Below are 14,874 nucleotides of genomic sequence, written 5' to 3' on the forward strand. Positions count from 1 at the left end.
GACTGCACCTAGAGAAAGACATTGTGGCTATTGCTAATACTATGATACTAATACTGTCTTCCGCTTAACCAGATACAAAAAATAATTTTTACATCATATACTTGGATTTCAGGAATGCCTTTGATACTGTTATGTGTAAATGACTGATGCACAAAATGGATCAATGCGGGATTAAGGGCGAGTTACTGCTATGATTAAGTGGAAGAAGACAGAGAATGGTTATCATTGGGCATGGAATAATTTATTAGTTAGTTTAGTTATGCTGTTAATTAAGAAAATTGTATTAATGTATTAGGTGTTATGCTGTTAATTAAGAAAAACATAAAATCAAAAGAAGTGCATCCAGTTGATATAGATGAACAGTGCACTGTTGAGTCAGTTTGGTGGATCATGAGCACTGCGAAAGCAAAAATAAGAGTAGGAGTGTGTTATAGGCCTAATGACGCGAATGAGTACAATGAACAATTGTACAGAGAAATAGAGTGGGCTAGTAAATCAGAATGTCTTATAATGGGGGATTTTAACTTCCCAGATATTGACTGGAACTTATGGGTTGGTCACTCACACACTAGTAAGATTTTTTGGATTTATTGGATGATTGTTTTCTGCAGCAGCATGTTCGAGAGGCAACCAGAGAGGGTGATACTCTTGATCTGGTTATCAGCAGTGATTATTCGTGTATTAAGAATTTCCAGATAAAGGAACCACTAGGTGGCAGTGATCACAGTGTACTGATGTGGGATTTACTTAAAGATATAATTACCATCAGGGGTAATGGAAAGGGTTTTTGCTTCCATAATGGTGAGTACAGTGGTCTCAGACAGTTTTTAAATTCTGTACAGTGGAATCAACTGACAATGTTACCAACAGTAAATTCTAAGTGGGCAGCATTCAAGAAATTAATCATGGATGCTACTAAAAGTTTCATACCTATTAAGAAATATTGTTCAAGATTTAGGCCTAAATGGTTATCAAATGAACTAATGAGACTCGTAACAGAGAAGAAAAATGCATGTGATGCATATAAATTATCAAGCGACTCAGAAGACTATGGCAGATATAAGCTAGTCTGTAATCAGGTCACAAAGGAGGTTAGGCAGGCGAAGTCAGATTACGAGAAATCTTTGGCAAAAGATGCTAAGAAAAAAAGAAAGGATTTCTTTACTTATATAAACTCTAAAGGGAAGGGGATGAATCTGATTGGTCCACTTGATATCTATGGTTCGACTGTTGATGATCCTGCTCAGATAGCAAACAAACTGAATGAGTATTTTGCATCTACATTCACACATGAGGAGTTATTAAGGTTTGAAAATGGCAGAAGGTTACAAATTGTAGCAGGGTGCTTAATGATTTTATAATAACTGAGAGCAAAGTGGAGGAGAAATTGTTGAAGTTAAACATACGAAAGACACCTGTGGTGGATGGGATCTATCCAGTTATATTAAAGGAGGTGGCAAAGCAACTAAGCAAACCCTTAGCCATAATTATGAGAGCATCCTTGGATTCAGGGGAGGTCCCCATGGACTGGAGATGTGCAAATGTACATTTCACAAAGGGGGATCGAAGGGTGACACGAGTAATTACAGACCAGTTAGTTTAACTTCTGTTCCAGGTAAAATAATGGAGTCACTGGTTAAAGGTGCATTGCAGGATCTGGATGCAAAAAATAATTTTGATATCATATATTTGGATTTCAGGAAAGCTTTTGACTCCAATGCGCGTGCAATGTTGCGCATTGGAGCAGAATGGTATTAAGGGTAAGTTGCTACAATGTATAAAAAGATGGTTGAGTGTGAGAAGACAGAGGGTGGTAATTAATTTGTGCTGCTCTTTGTGGACTAATGTTATTAGTGGAGTCCCACAGGGTTCGGTGTTGGGTCCTCTTTTGTTTTGTATATTTATCAATGATATTGATGAAAGTATATCAGGCTTAGTGTCGAAGCTTGCAGATGATACAAAGGTTGGCAGGGTTGTTAATGATAGTAATGGCAGTGTGCTACTGCAACAGGATCTAGATAATTTGGGCAGATTGGCTAAGTGGCAACTGAAGTTTAACCTTGACAAATGCAAAGTACTGTATATGGGTAGAAGTAACCCCAGAGAAACGTACCAACTGTGTGGTACTACACTTAAGGTGGTAGAAAATGAAAAAGACCTGGGAGTAATTGTGCAGTCAGATATGAAGTTTTCTGAGCAATGCAGACAGGCTGCCAGGGCAGGTCATGGGGTTTTGTCAATGATATATAGGAATTTTGCTAGCAGGGAAAAGGAGGTGATTGTCCCTCTGTATAAGGCAATGGTCAGGCCACGCCTTGAGTACTGCGTACAGGTCTGGAGGCCTCATTTTAGGAAGGATGTAGATTTGCTTGAGCATGTACAGAGAAGAGCAACACGATTGGTGAGGGGAATGAAGGGATCCTCTTACCAAGAGAGGCTTAAGTTCTGAAAATTGCAGTGGCTGTAGACTAGACACCTGCGCAGTGATCTGATTGAGGTGTATAAGGCATTGAATGGGTTGAGCACGCTGAATTCTGATGGGATCCTTCCACTTGTTCAGATTACAAACCTAAGGGGGCATAAATTCAAATTAAGAAAGGACAGATATAGAATAGATGTGCGGAAATTTGCCTTTAGCCAGCGGGTGTTTAATTGCTGGAACAAACTTCCATCTGTCGTTGTGGAAGTTGATAGGTTGAATAAATTTAAGGAGGAAGTGGACAGGCATTTGGAGGGAATGGTGTGATTTTTTTTTTTTTTTTTTTGTTTTGGCTGATGCTGCATAAGCTCATACACTTGCTTTCTTGCATCACATGCCACTACTACTACTACTACAAAGGGTTGCACTTACAAAGAAAGGCTTAAGTTCTGCAAATTGCAGCATCTCAAGACTAAGCACCTGCAGGGAGATCTGATTGAGGTGTTTTAAGCCTTGAATGGATTGAGTAAGCTAAATGTTAATGGCATTCTTCCACTTGCTGAGACTACACACATAATGAGGCATAAATTCAAGTTGTAGGATGGTTGCAGAATAGATGTGTGAAAGTTTGCCTTCAGCCAGTGTGTGGTTGATTGTTGGAACAGGCTTCCACCTGTTGTGGAAGTGGCTGGGTTGGATAAATTCAAGGAAGAACTAGACGAATTCTTGGAAGTTACTGATGGGTGGATTGTGCAGGGGTTTTTTTTTTTTTATTTATTTCATGCAAAAATCGTAACTGATTAAAAAAAAAACAAGCTCATTGAAAAACAACCACTTCATGTGCAAGAACATTTCCTTTCTGCACATCCATCACATTGCTTATTCATTCTTGCAGTAAGTGCACTGATTAGAGCAATGGATGATTGGAGTGGTGCAAATAGACAAACAAATGGACACAGTTACGATAACCGGCACCATGTACATACATGTGAGCATGCCTAAAACAGTGGCATTCTAGAGATAAATGAATGGTGAAAAATGTGAGAGACATTTTTATATTTTTTGACGAGTAACCAGATGACTGAATAACTCTTACAGGTCAAACTTAAATGCACAATCGAACAACAAAGATGACTTGACATGCTATGGAAAAGAAAGGCAGTTAGTGTCTCTTGCCAAATAGCTTTTGCAATCAGCACACATGACATAAAAAAATAAGTAGTGCCTGCTATAAATAAAATAGATTGAAAAATCAAAAAGTCATACAAAATTGCCCACACTTTGAAGAAATGATTTTAACTGACAAGATGAAAATTAACTATATTAATGCCTTAAAATGCAAAAAAATGCATCAAGGTTTTTTGATAGCAGCTAAATTAGCATAAAACATATTAGAAACTTTCCATACTGAGAGGGAAAAATATGAAAGGAATTAGATATTAAGAGTATTTAAAATTCTGTGAAACTTTTTTTGAAAAAATTCAAAGAATAAAAGGAACCCATTTGGTAAATTTGAATAGTGTATGTTGTGTTTGAATTGAACATTCTGGTCATGTGTTTTGAGCCCTCATTTTAAGATGGGGGCGGCTTGAGTCAATATTTATGGAAGAAGTTATATGAATTATCAATAACTGAATATACTCTGAATTGTATTATGGCTCAGAACTAAATAGCAAAGAATTTTTTTCCCCTCACATTTACCAGTGTTTCAGCACAGACAGTTTTCCACTTAAAATTACTAGATGATTCCAAACATTGGAAAATTAAGTTTGATGATTGTGCGAATACCAAATTCTGTTTAAGATGAATTTAAATGGTAAATTTTCATACATGATGAAATGTTTCAAAAATGAATCCATTATACAATTCTAATAATTTGATTAGCTAGTTTTCAATATAAAATGCTATTATTTATTTTTATTAGGCAATTCAGTTAACAAATAGTGGGACAAATGTTTCATCACCTTATCATCCTGGTGGAGGGCCATTATCTCGTGCAACTGGGCCACAGAGTGATAGGTTAGCTGCCATGAAAGCTGCATTTTCAGTAAGTAAAATAAATATTATTAAATACATCCCCTCCCTCTCAATCACACACACACACACACACACACACACACACACACACACACACCAGATATGCTTGTTGTATTTTATACCAAGAAAAACATTAAAAAAAATTAAAATAGCTGTTAAAATTGCAATAGTGTGAATTTTAATGTTTCCCTAGTTTGACAAGTCACTTTCAACCTGTATCATTGATTTTTTTTAATAGGAGAAGTGTAGCTGTAAAAAAAATTTACATTCCGTGTTTGTGACAAAATGCACAGTGTGCCTGTCCCTATGTTGGCTTTCTGTATAGCAATTGTAAGTGAGGAAGTGCAAAATTATAAAATATGATACATCACATACTCTTTTTTTTTTTTTTCTCTCTCTCTCTCTCTCATTTTGTATGCTTGCTGTAAGGTTAATAAGGATTTCAACACCTTGAGTGGCTTGACAGGTAATTGCCATATTCTCTGGACCCTAAGATCCACTTTTTTTTTTCTTGAAAATAGACTAAAATTCCCCTGCATCTTATGGTAAGAAGGTGTATTAGGTGCACATAATGTCTTTATTCAGTTGTGGTTAGAGACAGTATTGTCAAAATGTCCAGGTGGCCATCTAAACAATTTAAATCATTTGCTGTGTGACCACTTCAGATCACACAAAGCAGAGTGAACAAAAAGTATGGTTGCTTAAACATAGAGTTAGTTAATTCTAATTCTATATTTAAGCCAGCTGCAGCCGTTAGACATATCAATTAGCAAACCTTTAAAAATATCCATACATGGGGAACAGAAAAATTTGATGGAGGCACCAAATCACAATTTCACCAGCAGGATGCATGAAATTACTATTTGGTGTATTTTATACCAAGAAAAACATAACAAAAAAAATTAAAATAGCTGTTAAAATTGCAGCAGTGTGAATGATTGAAATATTAGTGTACTCTTTGAAAGACGTGAAAGTTCAGACCATAACATCAGTAATGATGAGTGTGACAGTAATGACCACGTGATTGGTATTATATGATGAGTTAAAGCTTCATTTTATACTGACATTTTGTTTAGTAAACATTTTTGAATTTGTTTTAAATACATGAATTTTTTTATAACACTTTTAAAAGGCAAGAGCACTGTAAGTGGAATCCCCCCCCCACTTCACATGGGACCATAAGAAAACAGCACTAAAAGCAGGATAGTGCTATAACCAGAATCTGTATATGCATTGAAATATATTATTCTCAAAATTTGCCTTCTAAAACATGAGTACATCTTTTGGTCCAATATATGTCTTATCGTCTGGAAAATATGATACATTAAAATATTACAGTAGAGTGTCGAAAATCCGAGCGGCAATAATCTGAACGAGCCAGCATTTATTATTATTTTTTTTTTGTATGCTGGTGCCATAAAATAATTACAGTAAGCTCTGGTTATTTTGATCACATTTGTGAATTGAATTTTGATCCTAATAAACGGCAATTCCAATAAACGAAAATCAGAGGAATATTATCCACAGCCTATAAAAATGAAGATATAAAGCACAATCAGAAGAATATTATCTACAGGTTAGCAAAATAAAAATAAATTTACAGTTACTTACATAGCTTAATTAATATACATACAGTACTAACTAAACAACACTTTGTAATCTGATATGGTTTACCAATAATTTTGTTCTGAATGTCAAGAAGTCTCATGAATGAGAAGGCAAAATGGGCAAGGTCTTCCTTATCCTATCTAACGTGCCATCACAGTGGAAACATTAAACAAAATAGATGACGAATTCAAGGTAGTGTTTCTTCCATGAAACATTACTGCACTCCTCCAACCGATGGATCAGGGAGTCATCGAAAAGTTGAAGAGAAACTACAAAATACAAGTTTTGCATCGTTTGCTTTTTGGAAAGCAACAAAGAAAACATTGTAGCTTTTTTGAGAAGGCTCAGTCTTATGGACAGCTGTACATGTTAGCTGATTCGTGGGAATCACTCACTGTGCAGAATTTAAATGCCTGGAAAAAACTGTGACTCCTGTGACCATGGAGATGAGCGGAATCAAACTGGACGAGATGAGGGACAAATACTGAATGAGATGATCAACTTGTTTCAATCAATTCCTGGGTTTGAAGATTGCAATGAAGGTGATGCAAGATGTGGATGGAAAATGATATTGATGCTACAGGGTTTTCTGTTTTAAATGAAAAAGAAATTGTGAATGCAGAAGGAACTGGAGCTTCTGAAAATGATACGGACGAAGATGACAAAAAAAATGACATCACCACTGGGCCTACGCATGCTGATGCATTCGCTGCACTAGAGACTGATGACTTGGTACAAGCAACAAACTGAATGCTGTCCAACTCAACTATTCTTGCTGAAAAGAGAGAGAGCACAGAAACAAAGTTCAAAACGATGCAGCAAAAAATAAGTAATTATTTTTGTTAAAGCCTATACATATGTGTTATTGTGGCTAAAAGTTCCATTTGTTTTGTTATCTATGAATTATGTAAGGTTCGAAGTCTCCAGAACAGAATTTTTGGTAAGTTCGAAAATCCGAACAAATCGGAAGTCCTAACTGCCATCAGTCCCAATTAATTCGGATTATCGACACTCTAGTGTATTACATATTGTTTGAAAATATATTAATTTACACATTACGTGGAAATTAATAATTTTGATTTATCTGTTTAATATGATACAACTCAAAAGTTAGCTACTGGCTCTTTTTATTTCATCCTTGGTCTGAAAATTAGGATTAAATAAATCTAAATCAAAGGGATAAAAGATCTACAACACCACTGTTCAGAAATCACACATTTTATGTCCATGGCTGATCAGTGTATTTTGGTTTCATTGGTGTAGTCTTTTTAAATGTATTACTTGTGGCTCATATCCACAAGTAATACATTTACCATAGGAAAAATCATGAATTTCCCCATATATTTCCCCTCAATGCATAGTTGTTGAGGAAAGGGATAAAAATATAAACATTTCTCTTTATGATGCTGTATACCATACACTGAATATTTGTCATAGCATCTTCGATTTTATTGTGTGCTTGAATGTAGTTGGTATTGGCAGTGTTTTCAAAGTAAACAAACTATTTGCAAGTTGCCAGACCTGGTTTAGACTTAACTTCATTGTACGCATATTTAAAATTATCCATGTGAAAAGACATACCAAAAAAAAAAAAAAAAATGTATTTTGTTAATTCTAAATATCATCTTAAAATCATTGAATTCCACGAAGTTTGAGCAGAATGATTGAGTTTATTGAAATAAATGAAAGTAAAAAAATCCTCAAAAAGTCATGGTAGTAACCCAACTGTTTATTATTCCAGTTTTGATGATGTTTTAAAATCCTTGTGCAAATCATCGTTAAGTCTAGAAGAAGTAATAATTAGAACACCTGTTGAAGAACCAGTTGCAGTAATTTTTAAATTATAATACAGTAGAGCATCAGTTATCCAGAATAATTACTGTCAGACCTCTTCTGGATAGCAAAATTTTCCGGATAATCGAACGTAAGGTAAAATTAAATAAATTCTGTTATAATGTACTAAGATAAAAGAAAAAGATTTTAAATAGTATGAAAAAAACGAATTTATTTAATTTAAAAAATAATAATAATAATAACTTATACATAAAATTTTGCACATTTACATATGTATGTATATTCGGATAAGTATTTTATATCAAATTTTGAGCAAAAATTTTAAATATTTTTTTAAAATAATATTTAATGGTTTTTTTGTTTCGTTTGTAGTTGTGACCTATTTTTTTCTGCTAAATCTCTCAAGTTCCTTAATAATATCAATTTGATTATATCGCATTCTTCCTGGTTTTTCTGCCATTTCCATACTTTTTCTTTTCGTTGACATTTTACCATAAAAAAACTTTTTTAAATAATAAATCGCACGGTTTTGGCCAATATTAGCATTATTACTGTATTCTTACGGAATCTGGAGCTGCTAAACTAAATATAATATGAAATTAAGAGAAGAAAATATGTCATAGAAAATTGGGTTCACAGAAGCGAATGACTAAACTCTATCACTCAGGGTTTACAAGAAAATCCATCACTCCTAACCCAACATTTCACCTGATATATGATGTCAAAAAACAGACAAGACTCTTGTAGCATAATAAACATTTGTCTCAAATGCTACTATTAATTAAAAAAATTAAAAAAATAGAAGAATCAACCTTTCGAATTATTCCGGATAACTGATGTTCTACTGTATTTATAAACCGTTTTTAAATTATTGTAATTCTTTTGAAAATCAGAAGGAAACCCTTAACTTGGATATTTGGAGACTATCAAGACACCCTGTTAGTGAGAGCCCACATGGTATCTTGGTAGAATAGCAAGAGCTAGACTTAAACACAGGTGTGTTTCAAATGATTCAGCTTTACAAATGGATTTATAAAAATATAGGTAGGTTCTGATTTATGGAATATATGTAGCTTGAAAAAGGTGCATTAATTAGATGCTAAATGAAATATTAAATGAGTATCGAATGACTATATAGAAAAATGGAATGTCTTACATATAGGTTAGTGCAATGGCATCAGTTCAATTCGTAGCCATCTAACAAAGTAGTTGAATTGTCATAATTTTAATTATATCTCATATTGTGAATACCTTCACGAGTTGCCGTGGTGTTACACTGCCTCGAATAAGTAACACTTCGCCAGTGGAGAAGACTAATGTTACACTTATTCTCGGTGGATACCACCACCCAGATGGCACTATTTCGAAGCTTATTAACTTTCCATTGGTGGGCAGTTACCATAGTGTTGCAGTAGTATAGACCAGCAGTTTCCAGCCAGTGGTTTGCAAACCCCTGGGGGGTCCGTGAAAGTGTTTGAGGGGATTAGGCGCTAAAAATTCTGTAATGGCATCTGCTTAGACTTACATGGGTTTATATATTTTTGTAGACTACAAAATATAACTAATAATAAACAAAGTAAAATAAAATTAAATATAAAGTAAAGAATTGCCAACGAAAGAAACCACATCTCCCACAATTCTCTATAATTAGTTTATTATCTTACAGTATATCGTATTAAATAGTTTTCTATACTAATTTTTTTTTTAATTCTCAAAGACCATTGTTATGTATAAGTACTTAATAATTTTTATTATTGCGCAATATCGCTTATAAAAACGTAGTAGTGGAAATATGTTATAATAAAAATTCAGAACTATTATATGATTTCAGAGAATATAAGCTTAGTGGTTCGCAATAAAAATATTATGTTGAAAGGGGTTCACGATAAAAATATTACGTTGAAAAGGGTTTGCATGTCAAAAAAGGTTGGGAACTGCTGGTATAGACTATAGAGTATTTTAGGACAAGAGCCTTGTGCTACGTCCCAGTGGACCACCTATTATAAGAACAAACCTAATGAAAACAAGCCAATTGGAATAAGGAAGTTAATAGAAGGCTGGAACTTATATATCTTCTAGAAAACAAACACTTATGAACCTCCATGTTCTAGTTATATACCAGTCTGTGATTCTCTTTCCAACAATGGGGGTAAAAACAAGCAGCAATTCTCACCATCAGGAAACTCCATGGTGCATATGTAGCTAAAAATCTCAGCATTTTCATATATATATATATATATACAGTCGAACTTCCCAATAACGAATTCGATAAATCAGGCGAAAAAATTCGTTATAAAGAAATTTCATTATACAGAGAATATCTTTTTTTATTAGAAATCGTTATCTAATTAGAAAATGAAAACGAATCTACATTTATTTTTAATGTATTTTATTTCAAAAACATACTTATTTAAATTACGTTTACACAGTTTTCGCCGGTAAGTATCACACATTAAAAAAAATCTGTAATTTTCGTTTCCACAGTACAATTAAAAAATTATCTGATTCTCAAAGAAAACCTCACATGTATTCAGAGCATTAAAAACATCAGGAACATTTTCACAAAACTGTACACCCATACAAACCGTTTTAAAAGCGTTAATCATTTCTTCGCGAGTTGGCTTTTCTACAGGTTGTTCTGATGCATCTTCAGTATCATCGTTAATTTCTTCGTAATCATGGTCGTGTCTAACACTGTTCAGCAGTATTTCATCTTCATTTGGATGTTCTGCTGTGATCTACATAAACATAACTATCCAGTGTTATTTCATTTTCGATGTTTTAGACGATTCTAATAATGTCCAAAAGTTTTTCAGTTGTGAAAGGGGCAATTCATCTTGTTCGTCCAGTCGTCGTTCGACTTCTGTATTTAGTGCAAATCCCGCTTTCGAAAAACAATTTTGAATAGTGTATTCAGTGACATCGTTTGTCCAAACTTTTGCCAGTTCAGAGATACAATCTCTACGGTTAATTGTAACCTCCAAGTTTCTATTTTCAGATAACGCACTGACAATCTTCATTATTATTCTCTTTCGATATTGAAATTTAAAATTTTTAATAATGCCTTGGTCCATTCTGGAGTTTTGACGTTACATTTGGTAGTCAAAACAACTTCGCACTTGTAAGTTTGGCAGGATGTGCCAGACAGTTGTCAGTTGCCAACACGATTTTCCCTTTTTCTTTTGTTATACGCTTGTCTAGTTTTAATATCCATTCTTCAAAAATATCACTTGTCATCCATGCTTTTTTATTAAAAGGTGTAGTCAACTTCCAAAGATTTTGTGCCTCTAAAACATCTTGGGTTTTTTGATATTCCAATGACTAAAAGTCTTAATTTTTCACTTCCTGTCATATTTGCTCCAACTAGCACAGTGATTCTTTCTTTCTTTCTTTGCTTTGTTTTCCGCCAAAACATTTATCATCCTTAAAAGCAACTGCTCTATTCGGTAAACATTTAAAGAATAAATCCATTTCGTCAGCATTAAAAACATCCTTACACTCATATTCTTCCAAAATCTTCTTTAAGGTATTGTTCCTCCAACTTCTTCGATTACATTAACACTTTGTCCACAAATAACCTTTTCCACAATTCTGTGGCACTTCTTAAATTTATCTAGCCACCCAGTGCTCGCATTAAATTCTGTATGTCCAAGGGACTGTGCAAATTTCAGAGCTTGTTGCTTTATTATTAGACCCGATATTGGGATATTCTTTTCAAGTATCATTTGCACCCATTTTAGAACAGCTTTATCAACATCATCGTATATACACAACTTAATTCGCTTCTTGTCTGCTCCTCCTTCAATTGCATTTAAAATTGATTCTTGATTTTTTTAAAATCGTAGAGAAACTGCTTGCAGATTGCCATATTTCTCCGCAACATCTTTTTTCTTAAAATCCTGGTCAATATCATAACAATCTTTGCTTTATCATTAATACTTAAACACTTTCTCTTCGACATTGTTTTCGCAATTTTAAAAATTACTGGACTGCAGCTCTTGCCGATACATACACCGCAAAGTTCGCTGCGCTGGCCATATATCGCCTCCGTAGCCAGGTGGGAAGGAGCAGCAGTGCGTATCACATGCTTCTTGATTAGATCGGGGTTCGAGCCTGTCATCATCAAATACGGAGGATGCGGAAAGGTCAGGGAATGACCGCCGCATATCCTGGAGCAATATGGCCTTAGTTGCTAATGCTCCTAAAAACCAAATAACTAACTAACTAGCTGGCCATATAGTGAATTGTTAGTACCGCCTACTCATTCGCTTGCCAAGTCAACAGTATCACTCACTTTGAATAAAATATACGACTTTGTGAATTTCTTTTATTCTGCTTTCATTCGTAATACATGAAAGAAATTTTATGATTAATGTGTGCTGTATGTTACTTTTCAGGAAAAAAAAAAAAAAAAAAAAAAAAACAAGAGCATATAGCCTATGTGACTGATGACGAACGAAATAAAATAAAAAATAAAAAAATTCATGAAAACCATCTCCAGTTAGACGAGAACAGACATATCATATAATGATTGACATGAAGGTCACATGGTACAGTTGAGGTGAGAAGCGAATGTCACTCAGTAGGCAATACTAAAACCCGACTATGGTAACATTCTATGTATTGCCGCCGCAGCATGCTAAAGGTTTACCGCAGCGAATTTCGTTTTCCCCCGAGCCAACATCAATTTACAAATCTACAAGTATTCACTAAAAGGATGATTATTTAATTCCAGATGCTAATGCGCAATTTCTGAAGGAAGGAGGCAGTATATTTGAGCGGCTGTTTAGCAGTAAATGCTTGAAAATGTTCAAAAATGCTTTTACTAATTTTTTAAAAATTCGTTATAGAGAGACTAACACTTCGTTATGTGGGGTTAATTTTACATGTAATTTCGTTTTAAGGTGCAATGTTTTGCGAAAAAATTCATAATATAGAGAAATTCGTTAAATAGAGAAGTTCCACTCTGTGTGTGTGTGTGTGTGTGTGTGTGTGTGTGTGTGTGTGTGTGTGTGTGTGTACACACACACATACTGATAGCTCAAAAACAAGTACAACAAGTGCAACAGCAGTTTCTACTATCTTTTCTAGTTCTGTGTCCTTTCCAAATACTAATAGTCTTCTCCACTGGTGTTTTCAATACCATGGCAACTCGTTGTGAAGGTATTCACAATATACGATGTAATCAAAGCGATTCCAGTTCAGCTACTTTGATAGATGACTACGAATTAAACTAATGCCATTGCACTAACCTATATGTTAATCATTCTCCTACATAACATCAGGCATCTCTCATATTGTGGAGTTATACTTCATAACTGGGTTGCCACTATTGCAACACTAGGAGAAGCCAAGAAACTTCGAAACGGTGCTGTCTGGATGGTCATATCTGCCGAGAATGAGTAACATTAGACTTCTCCACTGGTAAAGTGTTACTTATTCAAGGAAGTGCAATACCATGCAATTCATTATGAAGGTATTCACAATATGAGATATAATTAAAACGATGCCAATTCAACAACTTTGGTAGATGGCTACGAATTAAACTGATGGCATTGCACTAACCTGTACCTTAGTCATTCTACTGCGTAGCATGAGGCTCTTGCCCTGAAATACTCTAAAACAGCATTTCCCAAACAGGGGTCCACAGCCCCTGTGAGTCTGTAGACTAGTTCCAGAGGGTTTGAAAAATGCTCAGAAGATATCAAGTAATTGTTTATTTTCTTAAAAAATTAACTATATAATATTGGTGTAGAAACACCACAGTTTACCCATAAATTTGAACTACGTATGTAGTGAAAAGGTGTCGTTTTAATTGTAACTCATATTGTGGGTGCCTTCACAACGAGATAGCTGGTATTGTACTACTTCAAATAAATAACGCTTCTCTAGTAGAGAAGACTACTGTTATTTATTTTCAGTGGATACCACCACCCAGACAATCATTTCGAAGCTAGTGGGCTTCATCATCAGTGGGTGGGCTGGTAACGCAACATGCCATCACAGTTGCGAAGTTATTTCCACAATATGAGAGATGCCAAATGGTGTCGATAATAATAATGTATAATAGATAATAATAATAATAATAATATATAATAATAAATAAAATTATTATTATATATCTGTATAAAAATAAGAATAAAGTTGAACTGTTTCACACATAAACTTTGAATTTTCTTTTCAGAAAACCCATTGTTCATATATGTACACACACACATGCACACTATGTATATATATAGGAGTCTGCAAACTTGTATATATATAGAAAGAAGCCCGCAAACGTTTTGAGGGAGTCTGTAAATTTCAGTAGTTTGGGAACCACTGCTCTAATCAAAATGTCTTATAATTAGGTGATTTTAACATTCCAGTTATTGATTTGAACTTGTAAGTTGGTCACTCATACATTAGTAGCACTTTTCTGGATTTATTGAGTGGCTGTTTTCTTCACCATGATAAAGAGGCAGCAGGAAAAAGTAGTACTCTTAATCTGACTATCATCAGTGATCAGTCCACCATTGTGAGATTTACTTAAAGATATAATACTGTCGAGAGTAAAAGGGAAGGGATTTTGCTTTCATGGTAGTGATTACAATGGTTTTAAAAATAAGACTAGTGGCAGAGAAGAAAAATGCATGGAATAATTATAAATTATCAGATTATAAATTACACTGGTTGACATGTAGAATGTTACCAAAGCCATTGCAGTCATTTATGAAAAAAAATCCCTTCCCTTTTGCTCTCGATAGTATTATATTATATCTTTAAGTAAATCCCACCTCTGTGGATTCATCATTGCCAATAATCAGATTTACAGAGAGATGGTGTGCCAGTAAATCAGAACTTGTGGGTTGATCATTTGCACACAAACAAGGTTTTTGTGGATTTATTCAATGATTGTTTTCTGCAGCAGCACGTTCCAGTGGCAACGTATCCAGTGTCTGCAATTCTGCCCAGACACGATAGGAGGGAGTATATGATGAGAGCCCTGTCAATCAATTCGGCCCTGGAAAGATTGT

General features: G+C 34.5%; 1 protein-coding gene across 2 annotated transcripts in view; it reads left to right on the forward strand.

Annotated features, from left to right (window-relative positions):
• The window catches only part of LOC150090512 (ATP-dependent RNA helicase DDX42), a 369,985-nt gene that overhangs the window by 334,784 nt on the left and 20,327 nt on the right, over positions 1-14,874 (forward strand). For both annotated transcript variants that reach the window (XM_090371284.1, XM_090371279.1), the window contains exon 18: positions 4,344-4,466. In XM_090371284.1, the coding sequence (XP_090227410.1) occupies positions 4,344-4,466 (123 nt within the window). The remainder of the gene's footprint in view (positions 1-4,343; positions 4,467-14,874) is intronic.

The sequence above is a fragment of the Mastigoproctus giganteus genome, chromosome 1 (assembly GCF_048544385.1).
Source record: "Mastigoproctus giganteus isolate SK-2022 chromosome 1, ASM4854438v1, whole genome shotgun sequence".
NCBI lineage: Eukaryota > Metazoa > Arthropoda > Arachnida > Uropygi > Thelyphonidae > Mastigoproctus > Mastigoproctus giganteus.